Source organism: Ixodes scapularis, unplaced genomic scaffold, assembly GCF_016920785.2.
Source record: "Ixodes scapularis isolate PalLabHiFi unplaced genomic scaffold, ASM1692078v2 PGA_scaffold6__148_contigs__length_123643588, whole genome shotgun sequence".
In the NCBI taxonomy this organism is placed as follows: domain Eukaryota; kingdom Metazoa; phylum Arthropoda; class Arachnida; order Ixodida; family Ixodidae; genus Ixodes; species Ixodes scapularis.
The window spans coordinates 26,905,317-26,925,630 of record NW_024609881.1 but is presented as its reverse complement, the minus strand read 5'-3'; the positions used below and the strand labels follow the sequence as shown (position 1 = coordinate 26,925,630).

The window sequence follows — 20,314 nt, the reverse complement described above, 5'->3', positions numbered from 1 at the left end:
ATGTTTAGCTTTTAATTTTTTTATAACATTTAGTTTCTTTAATTTTCACGCGCCGTCTTTTTGCCATTCTCAGCCTTTCCAGCTCGAAGGAACGCCTACCTGCTTGCACGCGTCCGCTCACTGCAGCATGTTGCGTTGGCGTTGGAAGCCGGTGAAGCAATTGTGACTTTTAGTATTGCGTATACGAGCGAACGCAAGCGCTGTGTGGTTGCGTTAGCTTTGCGTGTTCCAGACTGCCCGTGCGCGTAGCCCAAAATTGCGATCTCGGATTGGCGCATGGCGATGAGGCGCACGCACAACGTGGGGCACGCAACTCTCACGCAAACGCACAGCGCTTGAGTCCAGCTGCTTCTATACTCAGTACTAAAACTTTCTAGTAAGGTATGGAATCCCATACCGGCTGCGGCACTACGTTGGGACAGTGAAGATTATTGTTTGCGTTCGGAAAAGGACATTTCGCGAGCCGTGATCGGGCGCAGTTCCGCCGTGCCCGCTGAACAGGAGAATCGGGGTACCCTCACTTGAGCGCTTCCCGTTTCCGCCGCGGGAGGGCGAAGAACGAGCTGGTGACGCGAATACAGAAAATGGCCGCGCCATTTCACACTTCCCCTTCTAGTGCACCCTAACCTGCGTTCAATCCCCACCCTTGCGCGTTTCGATCTGGATGAGTCTCGTACCGGCGTGCGGCCGTGTATCACTACTGCGTGATGCACGTTAAAGACCCCTGGCTAGTGGTTGTACCGCACTGGCTAAATTGCTCATCTTTTTACAACTGAGAGACAGGTCGCCAGTTGAGGCAGACTAACTTCAGACTGTATAAAGGTACACAGGGGCGCAAGCCCCCGCGGTTGTTGCCGCGTGGGAAGTCAACCTCCACCTGCTCGTGGTGCGCCCTGCCAGCTTTATTGCTGCAACGGAGGCTCTGGCGAAAACCCCCCCACCTGGGATGGGGAACCCTAGCACTGGGGTTCCGCATGTGGACGGGGGGGACAAAAAGGGCCTGGGAACCCTAGCTTACCCCATGGAAGCGGAGCCACTGAGGCGGGGTCCATACCAGGGGAAGCTATCATAAAGGTGGTGCCCCTCGTAACTTCCCACGTAGGGAGGTGCCCCCGCATGGTGGCGGGGGTGATCTCCAGGGGAGCCGAGGGATATAAAAGTGATCACTGATCGGCGGGGCTGGATGGTTCATGGTTGCCATTCAGTGACCGTCGGACCCGCTGTGAGACGCACTCATGTCTTAGTAGCGGAGCCGGACAGTGAGTCGAGCAAGTGGGTACTTTTAGTACCACTGGTTTTCCCGGGCCGTTCCACTGGCTGTACAATACAATAGTTGGTTTCATTTATAACCCCTTAATTCCAATTGGCTTTTTCCTGAAATTTTCACTTGATCACATGATCCTATTCATTTTTATTGGAATTGGGTTAAGCCTGCGGTGCGAAAGCGGGAGCGGGCAGGGGACAAGTTTTTCTTAAATTTTTTACAAGAGCCCCGACTCAAAATCTGTATAAAGGTACACACAAAAACAATTAAGTGTTTAATGTCCAAGCCTGCATGGGAGGCAGGGACCTGTCAAGCTACGGAATGTAGCTTTTTTTTTTCTCTGTCTCCTTCTATAAAGTGGAGTCGATAAAGATGAATTGAATTGAATTACTTAATTGTGATTCGTTTAACGATTATACCAAGAGCACAAGGGCAACGGGCGTCGTGACAATGCCCTTTTGGCTCTGCTTGATCAGATGTGAGGCGTAGTATAAGAAACAAAATGGCGACGGCCAGGAGACACTCGGACAAAGAATTATCGATACTCTGAAGCCTATATTCAGCGCCTCACCTCTCTGTCAACTGGGCGGGTGACCGCGTCGAGCCCCGTAAGCCCACAATTCGGCTTCCAGTGCGAGTGGTTGAGAAGCTCGACCAATCCTCGTCTTCTTCCTCGAGTACATCGGACCACGCATCGTCCGACACCATCGTCACACCGGAGCCCCGGTGTCGGCCACCGGTGACTCGATCGGTGAAGCCATTCGATTCAGTGGGTCGGTGTGGACCTCCGATGGGTGTCCGCAATGGGTGCACCGCATTTCTGGAGAGCCACGTCCAGGGGGACGCAGAGATGCTGGACATTTTTCTGGAGACGATCGTGCCGTGCACCCAGGTGGACAGCTTGGTTCTTGAGGACACCTACGTTGTGAGCATTAACGAAAGAACGCTAACTCAGTAAAAAGAGGTTGATAGAATGTTGCCTGCATATCTATCTGCCGTGTCCCGTCTTCGGACGTGCCATGTCCATTCGCGATTGATCGCCGACCGCGCGGCAAAGAGGCCGACCAACGGCGGTCTGATGTTACAATCTGTGCAATTAGCGCGCAGGGAAGCGGTCTCTCCGAACGACTGTCGCCCGTTCTATGGAGTCCTCTGGTTTCAGCGCCAAATTTCAGAAAAAAAAAAAAAACGGGCGTGTCTACAGATCTTCACTATAGGAAACTGGATGGCGCATTGAGCAGACAGGTATGAAGTCACCGGATGTAAGCGGCTTGTCCTGGAAGTAAGCGCTTAACAGGCTTTTCAACTCTTCCGAGTGCTCGATCAAACAGCGTTTAGGGCGATGAATTTCTTTTTTCTTTTTTTTTCCTTTTAAGAGAGCCCGCTTGTTGCGGTGTAACAGGACATGAGGACCCGAGAAGCCTCCTGGGAAGCCATTCAATGTGAAAAGTTTGAGATTCTAGTTGATCAAGCATGCGTATGTCCCACGTTCAAATGGCTTATTCTCAGGATTTAATTCAGAACGGGAGTATCCTATCAATGCCACAAAAAAAGCATGGACAAAACTTTCATCTCCCTGCGCTAGGAAGCCCAGCACACGCCCGACTTCCGGGACAAGCATCGAACTTCCGGTGGCTTCGCTTGCCCCAGGCTCAGGGAGTAGCTATGCGCCATCCAGCACCATGTATAGTACAGACTACTGGGCGTGTCGCAATCTCTGATCCCGCTCATCAATATAATTTTGGGTTTTTGAGAAGGCCTAAAGCCTGCAGATAAAGTTGCGACCACAAATAGACAGTATCGGAAACTACTTAAAGAGGCCCATGAAACGATCTTAAGCGTAATTTTACTGACAGCGTATATCTTTTATGGCACTGATCCTTTTGAAAATTTCTGGATCGGGCTTCCCCGCTCTGTGAATGCAGCCACCGGACGGCCATCTTGGGACACGGAAAATATACCTTTTGGAGCAATATGAGGCTAGGCGGCAGCGTGCTGGAGGCAGGTTTTTTGCTCGTTCGTCGTCATTCGCCGAAGACGTTTTTAAGACCTTGTGTAAACGATGAGAATCACCTTTGAGAACACGTGAAAATGTTTACGAGAGCGCAACACCGCAGGAAGAAAGCACAACTCGTCGAACGCAAGTCTCGCCGGTCACGCGGCGGGATCAAAGCTTCCTTGGCGCGCCCATGTGCTGCGTCTCTGTGCCTTTTGAAAGTATGTCGCGCGTGAATGTTTTCTGGATTGCCCCAGATGTTCCGGCGAGTTTCTATCAATAAAGAAAAGAAAAATTCGTGGTTGCTATAATGCACGATTGGCCATGTCTATGTTCCAAATCTACTCGAATGGATCACGTGCCATCACAAATAGAGCAGCGCTGTGGGAGAAGGGAGGTTTCCAACCACATAAATGTGAAACGGCGAGATCGATTTTTTTTTTCAAACGCGGCCCATTTCGTCGTGTGCAATCTGTCGCCGTCGCCGTATACCCTCCTACCACTGTTCCGTCACCACTGAATCAAGCTCGTTCCTGGACCGCGAGTGTTGCAAGTTCAAAATACAGTCGTCAGAGCAAAGTAAACCGCTGCTTCAGAGGCACATACGCCTTCACGCACGTTGCACTCGCGAAACAAATTCCCACGGCGTCGATTTCTGATCGATATCCAAGCGTGCGAAGGCTCGAAGATGCAGCAGTTCGGCGTGCCAAGGAAGCTTTGATCATGCTGTGAGACCGGCGAGACTTGTGTCTGACGAGTTGCGCCTTTTTCCTGCGGTACTGCGCCTTCGTAAAAATCTTATTGTGTTCTCAAAAGCAATTTTCACCGTTTACACTTTTTTTGGCAAATGACGACAACGGGCAGACAACGTGTTTTCAGCACTCTGCTGCCCGGCCTCCGCAACTGTCCGAAAGGTCGATTTTCTGCGTTCCAAGATGGCCGTCCGGCGGCCGCGCTTGCACCGCAGCTACCAAGCGGCGATGCACGATCCAGCAAATGTTCATAGATATCAGTGGTTTATGGAATCAGAAAGCTAGCCCGCGAGATTATAGGCAGAGTAAATCGTAATTTTCGGTATGAAACATTGGTAAATAAAAGCGAACTATATCTTACAACTCTCCCCCCCCCCCCCCCCCCCTTTACAGAGCTCGCAACAAAGCTTAGAGCAACGAGGTCGGAGGTAGAAGGGCTTAGAACGATAAAACGGGGTTCCGGTCTGCACTCGAAAGTGATCCCCCCCCCCCCCCCCCCATAAGGCGGCTGCCATTGTACGCAAATTTGACCACTCGTCACATGACCAAACGAAATGCGTGACGTCACAGGAAAGATGGCAGCGCCCATGCAGCGGCTGGCCCCAGCTGGGCCGGAGCTTGTCAGATGCTTTGTTGGCTGTCGTTCGTCTCGGCGAGTTGATTTCAGACGCGGAAATCGTCATATGAGGCCGGTCGAAAGCAACTTCAAAGTTCAGCGTGGTGTCTGACGTAGGTGTAACGTGAAAATACGGAGGCACGGTGAGCATTTCGCTAATGGCCTACGAGGATATTGCCACGGAAGAGACAATCTGCCCCACGTTGCTCGGACCTCGGATTGATTCGGATGCCGTTAGGATAAAATTTAAGGCGACGTTTCTGTGCTCCCATTAACCATCGGAATCTTCGAGGTCTGCAGTGAAGCGTGTGCAATATATTTGGATACACAGTTTAGCGACGGAAATTGCGTGAGTCGTGCTTGGCAGTGTGCAATCGTGGTGCAGCTTCGTTTAAATGACCGAAGGCTCACTTTGGTTGTGCGGCGCAACTGAGTGCTGCCTTGAAACTGGTAGTTCCCGTGCCGTGTTAAATGATGCTGTACTGCTTCCAACATTGTTCCGGCGTAGAAGTGCACTTTCACGGGCACAGGTGTGCGGCGCACCGAAGAGCTGCCTTCAAGCTGGTAGTTCCTGTGCCGTGCTTTAGGTGAGGCTGTGCTGCTTCCCAAATTGTTCCGGCGTAGACGTGCACCTTCACGGAGCACAGGTGTTGCAGTTGGTTTTGATTCCGCTGGTCTGTCGCACGCTTCGTCGACACAAAAGCTTCATCATCACTCGTTACGCGAATTGCAAGCCGTATGAACATTTCATTGCGCGCGTTACCTACCCAGTCCACCCGTTCACGCCGCTTTGCGATGACAGTCTGCAGCGGCTCATGACCTGAAAAGTGGTCCCACATCTATTTCAGTTCAGTTCACCCAAGGCAGTCGCCAAACCCCGATGGAGAGAATTTATTCGGACAGAGTGCCACTAAAGCAATGCAGCTTCTTTAGTGGTCAGGGTAGTCTCTCTTCTGTCAGCTTTGTTATATTGTCACGGATGCTTGCTCCAGTCCTATCTTTTATTAATATTTACTATTCTTGAAAGTTCCAGGCCATGCTCAGCTGTCATCGTGTGTTCTGGTGGAGGTGTTAGGTACTTTACCCATAGCCCTTCACTCAGTGTGCACCTTGGCGGCTCCTCAGCCGAGTTGCCCAATAACGGGACAAGGGTGGCGGACTATCCCGCGTCTTAAACACCCGGCGAGCCGTGAACCAAGTCCTATCCCGAGCCCAGCAGAAAGACTGCAAGACGAGCAAGTACCACAAGGACGAACCTCGAAAATACACCACGAAGAACCTGAAATCCGAGTCGGTCGCTGGTACCAGCAGGAACTACCGGAATTCAATCTTTTACCAGAGAAACCGAAGCTGACTAAGCCAACAATGGCAAACCTGTAGCAGCGAACCGCGTCCACTCCCACCATTGTTTTTATGCCCGTGGAACCTCACACTCCGACGCCCTTTCACGCATGGTATATGAAGACGTCGAGGGCTGGATTGAACAATATGACCGTGTTGCCCGCCACAGTGGGTGGACAGACAACCAGCTCCTGCAGAACCTATACTTCTCATGGAAGAAACTGCCAGGCACCGGTTTGAAAACCACGAATCCTCCTCAACGTCGTGGGAAGTTTGCATGATCGAGCTGAAGTGCACGTTCATCAGCCAACATTGACGAGAGAGAGCCGAATTCTTGATTCTGTCCAGGACACGGCCCCAACAAGAGAATCACTGCCTTCGTGGAGGATGCTTTGCGCCTGATCGAGCACCCACGCCAACCCTGGTGCTCCAGAAGACTAGAAGCTAAGAATCCCATGCCCCTCATGTGAGGGACAGCACCTTCGGCAGCCTTGTCCGCAACCCCACGACAACAGTCGAAGGGTTCATATCACCGAGGCTTCCAACATTGAATGTACACTGCAGGCCCAAACCTGTCACTATCAACAACTCCCCAGCGTCTCGACACTCGAGTCATCCAGCTGCAACTTCGACGCCAGACTCCCAGGCATCCGCAACATCATCCATATTGTTGTCCGGGAGGAGATCAGGGAGCTACTTTCTTCCATCAGTTGCCCAGCTTTTATTTTGATTGCCGAGATTGTTTCGGAACAAGTTCGACAGGCATTTCAAATGAAGACTTCTTCGAGCAAAGCGGCATCTGATGAACCGAGGGCGACTTATGCCACAAAGTCACGACGTTCACCACCGGCAACCCGTTAGTATTCAATGCCAATTCAACAATACACCCCAACGCCGAAGCATTCCCGACATCGGAAAGAACCAGTGTAGGTTCTCGCTGAACAAAGTACATCGAGGAAAACGGAGGTGCTGCAAATGGTCGACCGAAAACCACTCTGCTACCACTGCATGAGGCCGACCATGTCTACTGGAGGTGCCCGTACCAATGAATTGGCCTGCAAGAGATTGTGCCGAACGACCTTCGACCACGTCTCGAGGAGAGTCCGCGGGACATTGAGGATTATCTTCGGCGGCCTTTGCCTCTGGTGCTGAGATTACACTGAAGCTCCTGATCCCCATCACCCCGACGGGATGTAAGCAAGACAAAGCTGGTGAGCAGCAATGCAAGGAGAGTTGATTTGGTGTTGGTTGCCGTCCAAGGACAATACCTAATAATTTGCTGACACCAATTATCTGTGTCCACGCAATGAAGCACACAATTTCCAACTTCGACAGAGAATGCCGCTGAGTGACTTGAAGAAATAGAATGGTTGGTTGTTCTCAAAAGTGTACACCATGCATCACCCGACATCACTTTGCTACACGAGACCTACACAAGTTGCAGTGGTCGTGGGAGGCAGAAAAAATCACCATTACGAAATGGAAGTGAAATGGCTTGGATAGCAAACAAACACTGTTGCTTGTTACAAACCATCAAGTCAACACTACAGCAAAAGGCACAGCCACGTAAGCACTACATGCCCGAGCTTGCTGCATTGACGCAGAGAACTACCAGGAAAATTTGGGGATTAGAAGCCAGCTCTGCAGCTTCATTGAATCGAATTTCAGTGGCCGCACATGACGTATGATTACAAGACAACATCTGTCGGTCAAAGTTGCCACTCGACCAAGCTGAACACCGACGTGCCAGGAGCGTCATCTGACAAAAGGAGCACAGGTACTTCGACCGAACGCCTGACACGAGACTGTCGCAGACATAACTCGTTATGAAACCATTTTCTAAGTATCAATAATTATGTAATTAAGTGTAAATAAACATATTTTATTCACTAACCAGATAAACATATTTCCGCTCTCCTTTACGCCTTCAGAGTCTCTACACAAAGAATTAGGTTCACCGCACGGGCTGGACCTTTTGAGGACACCTGCATCTCTGACCCCTCAATATTTATTGATGGGACATACCAGACTGGCAGACTGGTTGCATTGGGCTGCACTCGTTCCACTTCTCCTGAACATGTGGCGCATCCGAAATCCAACTCCAGTTATGTGAAAATGTTGTTTATTAATTTATTCCCTCCAAGGGCCTCTGTAGGCATTGCAGAGAGGATACTTAAAGCTACACACATTATAACATCAAAGCACACGGACATTAATGAGCACAAACCGGGCCCTGCTACCGAAAATAAATATTACACTCGTAAGAAATAATTATTGCTGCAACTTGTTGAGTGCAAAAAAAAACACAAAAAACACACCTCTGAGCATCTAGTTTATATAGCAGGACACTTCCTATACGCATGACACAATATACCTTTTGCAAAAGCCCATCAAGCAACACATCTATGACCATTTCTTTTCGACGTAATAAAGCACACGAATAGGCCCCAGTTCACGCCGAAGACTAATGCAGCATTCGAGTCCAATAGGCACTGAGACAAGTTCACAGTGATGGCTGAGATAACATTCTTGTCGAACAAATGCCCAAAGTATGAAGGCCTTGGGTAATTAAAGATAATAGTTACTGTAATTCGTTTCATCACAATTTGGCAAACAGCAAAGGCTACAGTCGGTCAGTCAGTATGTACGTTGGAGAGAGGCACATAACAGCATATCACAGTGCTCATCTGCACAGATTTGTCACACATCTTCACTCCGTCTCTCCGATTGGGTTGAGTGGGCTGCGGCGGTTGCCCTTTTCCAAGTTATGGTGAAACAAAGTATAGGCGGCCCACACTTCTGAAAACAGTCTATTGAAAATATGAAAGGGGATGGTAGTCAACATTTTTCAACTTTCTCATGAGCTTCCTTGCTAAAAGTTGCTGCGATTATGCAGTTGCCTAGGGCTGAAACAAATTTCCCTGGGCCCTACGTCCGACGCATACATTTCGCGTCGATTCTCAGACATTCCAACGTTCAAACAAAGCTAAGAGAATGCGAAAATTTTATGCTAAAAGCACTCAAATTTATACCGATCCTCGAACAGATCCGGGAATCCGAGCACCGGTACGGCGATACGGCTGATGCTGTCTCACAGGTGTTAATATCCAGATGATCAAGAGCGATCTTGCGCAAAAAAGGTGTAAAGTCTCATTCCTTCATATTTTCACCTTATACCTGCGTCAGCGAGCACGAAGGAGCCCGAAGTCGTCGGAAAGCAGCTGCACATCGCGGCTACTGCGAACCAAACAAACGCATCCACCAGCTCTGGGTGCTGCCATCTTACCGGTGACGTCACGGGTCTTGGAAGGTCACGTGACGAGTGGTTACATTTGCGTACAACATGGCGGCAACTGGGGCGGGGGGGGGGGGGGGGGGTGCCACTTCCGAACTTCCAGTTTATCACTCTAAGCCCCTCTACCTCGTTGGCTTAGAGTATGTATGGGTGGACTAATGAATGGGTTGTGGCAAAGCTTCTTGTAATCGGCGGTAGCTTGCGCCATATACCAAAGTAATCACGACATCCAGTGTCAGAGTCTTTTTTTTTTACCCTTGTCTGCAAGCACGGCAGTTGAATTTAGCTTTCGTATTGGATACTAGTAGTCTGTCACTCGAACTGTGCTCGGAAACGATGAAATTGTCGAGGGGAATCTCGATGAAAATGTCCGAGTTCAATATCTGGTTGCATAAGCCGAAGCGTCAAGAAGAGCACGAGAGGTTTCTTCACGAGGAATTGCATTAGGAATTTATAATACTTCGTTTCTAGTGTTTTTGTGTGCGCAGTCAAATAATGAACCTACCATTATGTAGTGAGTAACCGGCACTCTTCCGCGGCCGGTTCCGGTGACGAACTGCTACAGCTCTAATCGGGAGAGTTCCCGTTTTGTCGCGTCCCGGCGTAAGAAACAAAGCCCGTATACTTTCACTGTGCCGAAACAATTTAAGCTGCACTTCACTCAGCTGCGACGTATTCATAGCCGTAGTATTAATCGAAAAAAAAGCAAAAAAAAAAATACTTGCGGACAAACGAGTCTTATGAAGCAATCGGCATTTATGAAAACCCCAGTATTCTACGTCGTTTCGAACCCCTTGCGTGAAAACGTCGACACAAAAACGCCATTTCGACAAAACGCGACACTTGTTTGACACGTCTCCGTAGCTCGTCTTAAAGAACTTTCGTTTCCGGGGGAAATGCATAGTTTACGTCATGGCCACGTCATTTCACATGTTGATGGCCGAGTCCGATCGAGTCGAGGAGGCAAATAGAGTAAACTTTCATATTTTTTTTTTTTTTTTTAATGCGAACTGGAGGCAATAAAACAGAAATGGACTCCTGCTCCGGGTTTCATGAACATTGAAGAATATTTGGGGTATTCATTTAGCAAAAGCTGGAAAATAGCTTTATGGTTCCTTTAAGTGCCCCCTAATGTGGAGTATGTGTTAATTTGCTTCTAGAGGGCTCCAGGGATGTGCCAGCTCTTTCGGCTCTCAAAGAGCGTTTCACACTTTCCTATTCGCGCACTTTCTATACGCCTACATAGTTTTCTCTGGTGGTGCCGTCCGCAGTCGGCATGACACCACGGGCTGATGGCTGCTGTCTTGTGTGTTAGGAAACTTCTTGGTGCTACCGTAACGTTCGGTAAAACAATCCCGGTTCGCACACATGCATTACGACCAACTTCGCCACGACCGATTTGTAAAACTCGTGACGTACGGCTAGCTGTGCAGCACCGCCGCCGGTCGGCTTAAAAAGGGTTCTTAATCCTCTCATTGTAAGCGTTCGCAAGTGCCTGAACCAGCTAGCTTTAACGGGTAGGCAACGATCGGCTGCGTTTAGTAAATTCCAACACAAATCCCCTCTGACTCGGCGGGACAACCAGGGTGCCTGAGGTATCGATATTCTAAAAGTAAAAACTTTTTCCCAACCGCCAAGGTCGCCATGGTGCAGTATCTAAAAGTCTCACATTCAATGCTCGATGACCAGAGGATTAAGGCTTCCTGCTTGTCTGCACTATACCTTTCACACAATCGCCTTCAGTACACGCGGCCCCACAACCTTGTTTCATCGGTAAATTGGGCCGGTCACACTGTTTCAGTGGCTCCTCCATGCCATGGGCTGCTTTAAATTATCTGCGAGCCAGGAGGGTAATGCTGCAGTCTGCAGTGGTAGACAACAGGCCGCTGCAGGGAGGTGCAGACGCGGTGGGCGCTTTTACTGAAAGATAATTGACACCGACTGGATCGACACCCTGAGAGCATGAAGTGGTCCATGCCCCAACGCGCAATGAAGCCTCGGGACACCACCTTGGAGTGCTTTCTGGACACTTCCCCAAGTGAGGCCAGCGTAACTCAAGGCACCCGCCACCACACACTGAGTCGTAAAACCGGCTGTTCAGAAGACCGGCCAGCGATCCGCCCACTAAACAACACTGTGCCGTCATCACCCGCGACATGATCCCCTCATTCTCGTCCTATAAGCTACATTTAAACATAGCCAGCACCTCTGTACACAATCTCATCCCATCATCATTAGATGCGGCACCGCAGGTCTTCATGGTATACTATACCTACATGCCTTTCTGCGGCACTGCGGCTCTCCTGAAGCTACAATAATTATTATTACTATCTATTGATATTACTATTACACCCTTTCATGCTACGAAAGGATGACGTTCTGAGCTGTTGCGAGTCTCCTGAGTCCATGAAGATTACGATTGTTATTATTACTCTCGCCGGGAATAGACGGAGGAAAGTGGTTTTGCTTGTCTTGTGTTTGTCACCCTTTCCCGATCTTATGTATCAATATGGCGAATAAGTTTCGATTAAAGTCGCTTACCTGCGAGGCTTTGCGCATGCATGAAAGGAATAAAAGAACGAACTGTGCCCGACTGTTTTCCTCTTCTTCGTCTTGGCTTCCCGCGCCGTATCGCAGCTGACAGGTTATATTCGCGTGGTGTATGCTATCCATCCAGAAGTATACAATCAAATTGTACGAGCGATGGTTGTTCGGGCGAAATTCTGAGCATTGCATATTCTTCTTTGTAACCGAAAATAATGTATAGCGAGAAGCACCAATATGATAATATCCCCATGGCCTCCGAGATTCATGGCGCGCAAAACTCTTTCCAAACGCCCGGCAGCCCAACAGAATTACAGGGCATCTGGCCGCCTTTGCGTCTCGTGATGCCAAGCTCATGCATTTACAAGCTTCTCAATGCTACATTCACGCGCACGCTGTACATGCTTGCCCGCATGGGCACCAGTGAGGCGCCATGTCTGTAATTGTCGGTAAGTGGCAAATGTTTTGGTGGCGCCCTCGTACCTTGAGACGTATAGGGAATGTGTCTGGGGGAAAATACCGGCATTATTTTCCGCCTAATTCTGACGTATGTGTTTTTGTAGACCATTTTGCAGACCTAGAGAACTGGATTGATTTTGAAAAGTACAAAGTACACGCTTACGGAAATTTTAACCAGGTCGACTGGTCAACCGGTTTCGCCCAGAGTGACAGCGCTGTAGTACGAGATGAAGTAGAGTGCCTGACCAATTTTATCTATTTTAAAGGGTTGCATCAGCAAAATACGATGAGAAACTGTGCTGGAAATGCTTTAGGTTTGATCATACCGAATGTATCTGTCTTCGACGTGAAAGAGACACGAGAGACGCTTGTCCCAGTCGATTATTCTCACCCTCCGTTTACACTATGTTTCTTTTTATCATTTCAAATACTACGTGAGCAGTCACTACCGAAGTTTATCTATACGCGTAGCGATTATCTCGGCCTATACAATCGTCTTCGGGGCTTGCCTCTTCCACCTTTCGGAAGTTATTTCTCGTGTCGAATTAGTAACATCAACTGTCTAGCGGGCTATAGGAGAATTTATACCTAAACAGTGTCCAAGGAAATAAAAATTTCCTAAGTGGTTTTCATCTGTCCTGAAATATTATATGTGTAAAAAGCAGCGTTACCACAAACTCTATAAAAAGTCAAATTGTGAATATTGGTATGAGAGGTTTTCAGTCTGCAGAGCAATAGTTAAGAGGCTTTATTCTCGAGATAAATCTCGTTATCACAGCTGTTTGGAAAACAATTTTAGCAAAGAACCAAGTTGCTTTTGGAATTATGCTCCGGCCCAAAGTAAGGATAGTGTCAGCGCTTCTGTGTTAAAATTTGACGATAAGATTTAATGCAAGCCACAAGAAGTGAGCCAAGCATTTGCTGATCCCTTTAGCTTTTGCTTTTTGGAACGTGACAGTATTCCTAATGATTTCGAATTTGAGGAATTCGCTGAGTTCTTAGCATACCACAATCTAACCGAGAATGAGGTGAGGTGCTCGATACGGAAGCTCAAATCAAAACTTTCAACTGGCTGTGATGACAATCCTAATTTTATTATCAAAGGATGTGCTGAAATATTTATATCTATCCTGACACCTACATTTAATCTGTCTTTACAGTATGGGGTTTATCCTTCTCAGTGGAAAGTTTCAGTCGTAATACCAGACTTCAAGTCAGGAAATCCTTGTAATGTCAATAATTTCCGCCCTGTGTCTCTTCTTTTTGGCTTCTCAAAGGTTTTTGAGACGGTGGTGTATGAACACTTGTGCTCATATTTGAAACAAAAAATTTTACCTTTGCAACACGGTTTCCTCAGAGGCAGATCAGTGGGGACAAATTTAGCTACTTTCCTCGGTCATAGTGGTCCTGCAGTATGCAACCGTGGTCAGGTGGACACAGTCTACTTTGACATGACTAAGGCTTTCGATAAGGTTGACCACCAGATACTCTCGCTGAAATTAAAAGAATGCGGACTATGGAACCTTGCATTGCGTATGGTTTGAAAGTTACCTTTCAAATCGCCATAATTATGTTAGATGTTTTTATTTATCTATCGGAGACATTTGCATCTTTATATGGCGTACCACAAGGTTCTAACCTTGGACCACTCCTGTTTTTGATATTTGTTAACGATCTTCCATCAGAAACTCGAAAGTGCTAATGTTCGCCAATGACATTAAATTTTTCCGTGTCGTTGACATTGTGAATGACTGTATTCAGATACAAAATGACATCCGCTCCGTTGAACATTCGTGCTTAAACAAATAGACTTCAACTGAATCCAAAAAAGACTGCACTAATGTCCCTTACCAGGAAGAAGGGGAGCATAGTCTTCCACTACACTATATTTGAAGAGCAAGTGCTGCGGCTTGTCTATGTACGGGATTTTGATGTCTTTGTGAACTCGAGATTGGATTTTCGCCTCCACGTCTCTCGCATTGTTGGTCAAGGACTTCGCCAACTAAATGTAATTTCGCTGCTGACAAAAAAAAAATAAAAATCGTCGCTCTGAGTGTCGTTTGCATTGGTTAGACCACGCCTCGAGTTCGCGTCTGTGGTTTGGAACTCTGTAACGATGTTACATAGTAGTCTTATTGAAAACTTTCAGCGTAAGTTTATACGAATTTTATACGATCTATATATTGGCCGCCGTCGTTTCTACAATTACCATTCCCTGCTCACTGACCTCGGTCTAGTGCCTCTGCACGATAGACGAATTGCAAGAGACATGCATTTCCTGTGTCAAATTGTGCGTGGTTCTCTTGATTGTAGCCAGCTGCTGATGCCCAGCTGCTGACTTCTGCAACAGACTCACGACGCCGTTTTAATGCGAAAGCATTAGCTGTCCCATGGAGCGAACCGGCGTCATCACTTTGAAGCGCGAAAACGGCACCTGGTTTCCCTGATCCCAAGGGTCCCATTGGCTGGCGCGCGACGACGAGGCTCCCATTGGTCGCTGCACGCGTCAGTTTCAACGACCGCCGCCAGATGACCCTGCGTGTCCGTGCCGCCAGCGTGCCAATAAAACTAACCACCGCAACCCCATACCACTACGGGCCCCGCGCCGGTTAAACGGACACGTTGGCGCGCGCTTGGAGGCTTCTGCTTGCCACGATGCTGACCAACATGGCGTCGTCTCCATCATCCACATTGTCGGTGGTGGTTCTGCTCGTCTCGCCACCGACGAGCATGCCGTCGCCTCTAGCATCCGCATCGTTGCCGGTGCTTCTGCCACAACTCGAAAACATTACTCGTGCCACAAAACTCCGCGGATCACTCCGCGGCGTTGCATTGGACACTTACGGCCCGTTCACACTCTTGCGACTGCTTGCGACCTCTTAAACCTGGGTTCCTTAAAACTTCTTAAACCAGAGAACAGGCCCGTTCACACTCTTGCGACTGCTTGCGACCTCTTAAACCTGGGTTCCTTAAAACTTCTTAAACCAGAGAACACACTGGCGCCATCTATTGGGAAGCAGTGTAAGCTCGGCGGTCCGGCATATTTTTTTTTATTTCTCGCGCAATATCCTTTCTTTTTTGGCTCGAAAAGCTTTTGTGAATGTTATAAACGAGCCTTTCTATGGGTATTACGCACATTTGACCTCGGAAATCTCGCAAAACCTTCGCTTTTGTGAAATGCAGTTCTAGGGTCACCGCATAGATGGCGCCACAATGTCAGTGTGTTCCCTCATTCTAGAAACATTTAAGAAGTTGTAAGAGATCTCGTCTCTCTCAGTCGTACTCGGTCGCAAGAGTGTGAACGGGCCTTTATGCTTCCGCATTTTTTCGCCTGATTGTGTTTTTATCATATACTTTTATGCATTGGTGTACAGGATAGTGCACTGGTGCTCAGGACACTTGGCTGTTTGCAGGCACGCAAGTAAACCCCATCTCTCTATTCATCTAACTATCATCTATGCATACCTCTTGTGACGTCATTACCTTGCGAACAACAAGTTCGATGGTGTTTGTAATGAGTTTGGTGGAAGCTTGAAATCATTCTGAAACCAACACTGCCAACATCGTAAAAATTGAAGTTCTTACATTCCTCTTATTTCCACCGATGAGAAATCCTTTGCTGACGTCGAAGTCAGCATTCAGCCAATCGTGGAAGGCCAACCACAGCGACGCTCTCGATCGTGTACGTCGCCAATAGGGAGTATTCACTGGACGTTATATTTGTGAGTGCTGCTTATAGCGCATGATCAGAACGAGCTTACAATAAAAGCTTTTTAAGACTAGCAAACTTGATGTTGTGGAATACACGTTGAAACGTTTTTAAAATACTAAGTTAGGAAACTCACCCTTGAAACCCGGACCGCATTAGGACCCCTCGCGTCCACCGAGACCAAACTGGATACGATAACAGTGCCCCGTTTAGCAACGAGTCAACACATGAAAATTAGTTTACGTAGCTACTGCGAAATGGCACTGCGAGGTGGCGCCACTGGTCCTTGCTCAACTCGACCTGAACCGAAACGTGTGGCCTTGCAGCTCCCGGAACGGCCGCTACGGGAGGAATTGCGGCATTGCGCTCGCCTTTAGCCTAAAACCCCAACGTGTTTAAACAAAAAAAATGAAAGCCGTTTACAACTCCCTGTAACGCCGAATTAGAGCGCAGCTCTTGAGGAGGAGGAGGGAAGGGTACTGGGGGGTGGGTCAAGTGACCTCGGGGGGCGGGGGGTCACGTGACCTTGGGGGTCACGTGACCTTGTGGGAGTCACGTGACCCTGGGCCGTCACGTGACGTCGGGGGGTCACGTGACCTGGGGCCACGTGACGATACCGATGACGTCATCAGTAGCGTCACTGATGACGCCATCAGTGATGATGATGACGATGCGGATGCCGGTGACGTCATCAGTGACGTCACTAATGACGTCATCAGTGATGATGACGATGACGATGCGGATGCCGGTGACGTCATCAGTGACGTCAATGATGACATCATCAGTGGCTATGACGTCAACAGGGGGTCACGTGACCTCGGGGGGTATCCCCAGGTCACGTGACCCCAGGGGGGGTCACGACCTGGGTAACCATCGTGACCCTCGTGAGGGTAACCCTAGTAACCCTTGTGAGGGCAACTCTCGTGACCCTCGTGAGGGTAACTCTCGTGACCCTCGTAAGGGTAACTCTCATAACCCTCGTGACCCTCGTGAGGATAACCCTCGTGAAGGTTACCCTCACGAGGGTTACTAACCCTCGTAACCCTCGTGAGGGTTACGAGGGTAAGTAACCCTCGTGAGGGTAACTCTCATAGCCCTCGTGACCCTCGTGAGGGTAACCCTCGTGAAGGTTATCCTCACGAGGGTTACTAACCCTCGTAACCCTCAAAAGGGTTACCTTCACGGGGGTTACCCTCACGAGGGTTACTAACCCTCGTAACCCTCGTGAGGGTTACAAGGGTAAGTAACCCTCGTGAGGGTAACCCTCGTGAAGGTAACCCTTTAGAGGGTAAGTAACCCTCGTGGCCCTCGTGATCCTCGTGAGGGTAACCCTCATGAGATTAACCCTCGTAACCCTCGTAACCCTCACGAGGGTTACGAGGGTTGCGGTTACGCCGACGCCGACGCCGACGCCGACGCCGACGCCGCTCAAGCCGGGAACGGGCCCCTAAGAGCTGCGCTCTAAAAAACTGGGTTGCGTTTTTGTTTATGCAGCCTAGAACTTGGTCTGCCTCAACGGGCGACCAGTCCCCCAGCTGTAGATGAGCAATTTAGCCAGTGCAGTACAATTGCTAGCCTGGGGTCTTCAACGTGCCTCACGCAGAAGTGATACACGACCGCACGCCGTTAGGATGCTCATCCAGATTGAAACGGGCAGGGTGCACTCTGTTGTAGCCGCGAGCGACGAGGCAGAGCCAGAGTGACGACCAACGTAGACGGTTTATAGAGCACGCCAGTGCGTAACCAAAAGAACACGGAGCATACGGCTCCCAGCGCTTATATAGAGATAAGCGACGCACTATCAATGTGACGTCATACGCGATGCGCTTCGCAAGATACTACACTCCTCCCCAGAAATTTTGTTTACTCAATGTTAGGGCGTGTACCAATCGGGAGGTTTTCTCGCACGAGCACTGCGTCGAAGAGTCTCTGCCCCTTGAGGAGAGGCCGGTTCTCGGAGAGGGGACTGCGGTGCGGAACCTTGGCGGGGACTTGCATTCCGCTGACCCAAGGGGGCTGAGTCTTCGGGTGGCTCTGGCGGTGCTGCAGCCGCTTTCGGAGACTCCAACGCAGGAAGAGGAGGACTCGTAGCAGACGCCTCCGGCACACGGTCTGGAATCGAACTGGGTACCACACATGAAGGCTCCCGGGACCCTTGTTCGTCACTTTCAAAATAACGAGGACGTAAATTTTCTGCATGCACAAACCTGGTCCCGCGTCCCACACGCACAATGTACGTAACGGCACTGCACCTTCTTTCGATGACCCCAGGTAGCCACTTTGCCTCCCCCGGACGAAGGCCTTGAACTATTACTCTTTCGCCCTCTTCGAATGACCTCCACGGCCCTCTTCTGTCGTCAGCTTGGCTCTTGATCTTAAAGAAACGATCTGCTATACGTCTCTCCAGATCTGGCTGTAGCAGGGTCAGGCGGGTGCGGGGCTTCCACGACAGGAACAGTTCAGCAGGCGTTTGCCCCGTTGTCGTGGTGGGGGTGTTCCGGTACCTGAATAGAAACTGGTCTATACGGTGTTGTAGGGTCTTCCTGACGCCCAAAGAGTTTTCGTCGAGAAGCTGTCGCAGAAGATCCCGTTTGACCGTCTGGACGCATCTCTCAGCACTTCCATTTGATGCCGGATGGTACGGAGGTGTCCTGGTATGACGCACTCCGTTCCTGAGCAGAAACTCTGTGAAGTTCTTCGCAGTGAACTGCGGCCCGTTGTCCGTAACGACCTCCTCCGGAAGGCCATACGCCGCGAACACACTCCGAAGCTTTTCCATAGTCTTTTCTGCCGTTGTTGAACTCATCACGAACACCTCCACCCATTTGGAGTGTACATCCACCAGCACCAAAAGCCACTGGTTGTCTGTGAATGCGAAATCCAGGTGGATTCGTTGCCATCTGCGGCTCGGCCAACCCCAAGTTTGTAGTGGGGCCTTCGGTGAAGCGTTTTGCGTCAACTGACAGGTACTGCAACTTTTAACAGCACATTCAATGTCTTGTGTTAACTGAGGCCACCAGACATAGCTACGCGCGAGCATTTTTATGCGCGTAACTCCGGGGTGACCTTCGTGCATAAGCGCTAAAACTTGTTTGCGCAAGCGGCGAGGGACAATCACACGATTTCCCCACGTAACGCACTGCTGATCTACGGACAGCTCATGCCGGCGGACGAAGTACGGGGACAATTCACTGTCCGTTACACGCGTAGGCCAGCCACTCCTCGTGTACATCAACACTTTCGATAACACCCTATCAGTGCTCGTTCCCTTTTGGATCGCGTCAGCAGACAAGGGAAGTCCATCGACAACTGAGAAGAAATGTACATAATCTGAAACATCCTTATCATTCGGCAACGGCAACCGCGACAGCGCGTCAGCGTTTCCAATATCGCTGCCTTTACGATACACCCATTTGTAATCGTATGCCGCTAGCAACAAAGCCCAGCGTTGCATGCGTGCCGCTGACATCACTGGAACAGGTTTGCCGTGCGCCAGAAGGCTAGCTAATGGCTGGTGATCTGAATAAATGACGAAACTACGCCCAAACAGGTACTTGTGAAATTTCTTGAGCCCATAGACAACAGCGAGAGCCTCTTTTTCGATGTGAGCGTACCCTTGCTCTGCTTTGCTCAGTGCCCTAGACGCGTATGCAATTGGCTTTTCATCTTTACCATTCTTATGAAACAGAATGGCGCCTACGCCATACGCTGACGCGTCACACACAAGCCCAATCTCTTTTTGTTGGTCGTAGTATGTCAAAACATTCTCGCCCGTTAGCCACGTTTTATTTGCTGAAATGCTTGTTCTGCCTGAAGTGACCAGTTGAAACCTTTTTCCTGGTTTCCTACGTCATACAAAGGCCTTAGCTTGGCGGCTATGTTAGGAACGAACTTCCCATAGAAGTTAAGCAACCCCAGGTAGGCCCGCAACTGTGATTCATCCTTTGGTGACGGCGCCTCCATTATTGCCTTTACTTTTTCATCTGACGGGCGTATGCCCTTTTCATCAAGAACGTGCCCCACGTACGAGACCGACGTTTGAAAGAACCTGCATTTTTCTTTCTTTAACCGTATGCCCCTGTCCTGAAACCGTGACAGAACACTTTCCACCTTTTGGAAACACTCATCAAACGTAGCTCCAGCTACCAGCACGTCGTCCAGATAGCACGCTACGCGATCCAGCCCTTTTAACACGTCATCCATGACTGCCTGAAATATCGAAGGTGCACTCGTTATGCCATAGGGTAAACGCGTGTACCTGAACAACCCCAAGTGTGTGTTGACCACGACTAGTGACTGCGCCTGCGGATGCAATTCCAGCTGCTGATATGCCGTAGA

At 49.3% G+C, this 20,314-nt stretch overlaps 1 protein-coding gene across 1 annotated transcript; it reads right to left on the bottom strand.

The window, feature by feature from the left end:
• Positions 1 to 17,708: 17,708 nt before the first annotated feature.
• On the bottom strand, positions 17,709 to 19,757 carry LOC115325080 (uncharacterized protein K02A2.6-like). Its single transcript, XM_040216126.1, has one exon. It carries the CDS (start codon positions 19,443 to 19,445, stop codon positions 17,850 to 17,852), a length of 1,596 nt encoding a protein of 531 aa, XP_040072060.1. The 5' UTR covers positions 19,446 to 19,757; the 3' UTR covers positions 17,709 to 17,849.
• Positions 19,758 to 20,314: the final 557 nt, after the last annotated feature.

Bases quoted from the DNA above. Each gene is read 5' to 3' on its own strand.
- LOC115325080 (XM_040216126.1), bottom strand. From the start codon at position 19,445: ATGTCAGCGGCACGCATGCAACGCTGGGCTTTGTTGCTAGCGGCATAC.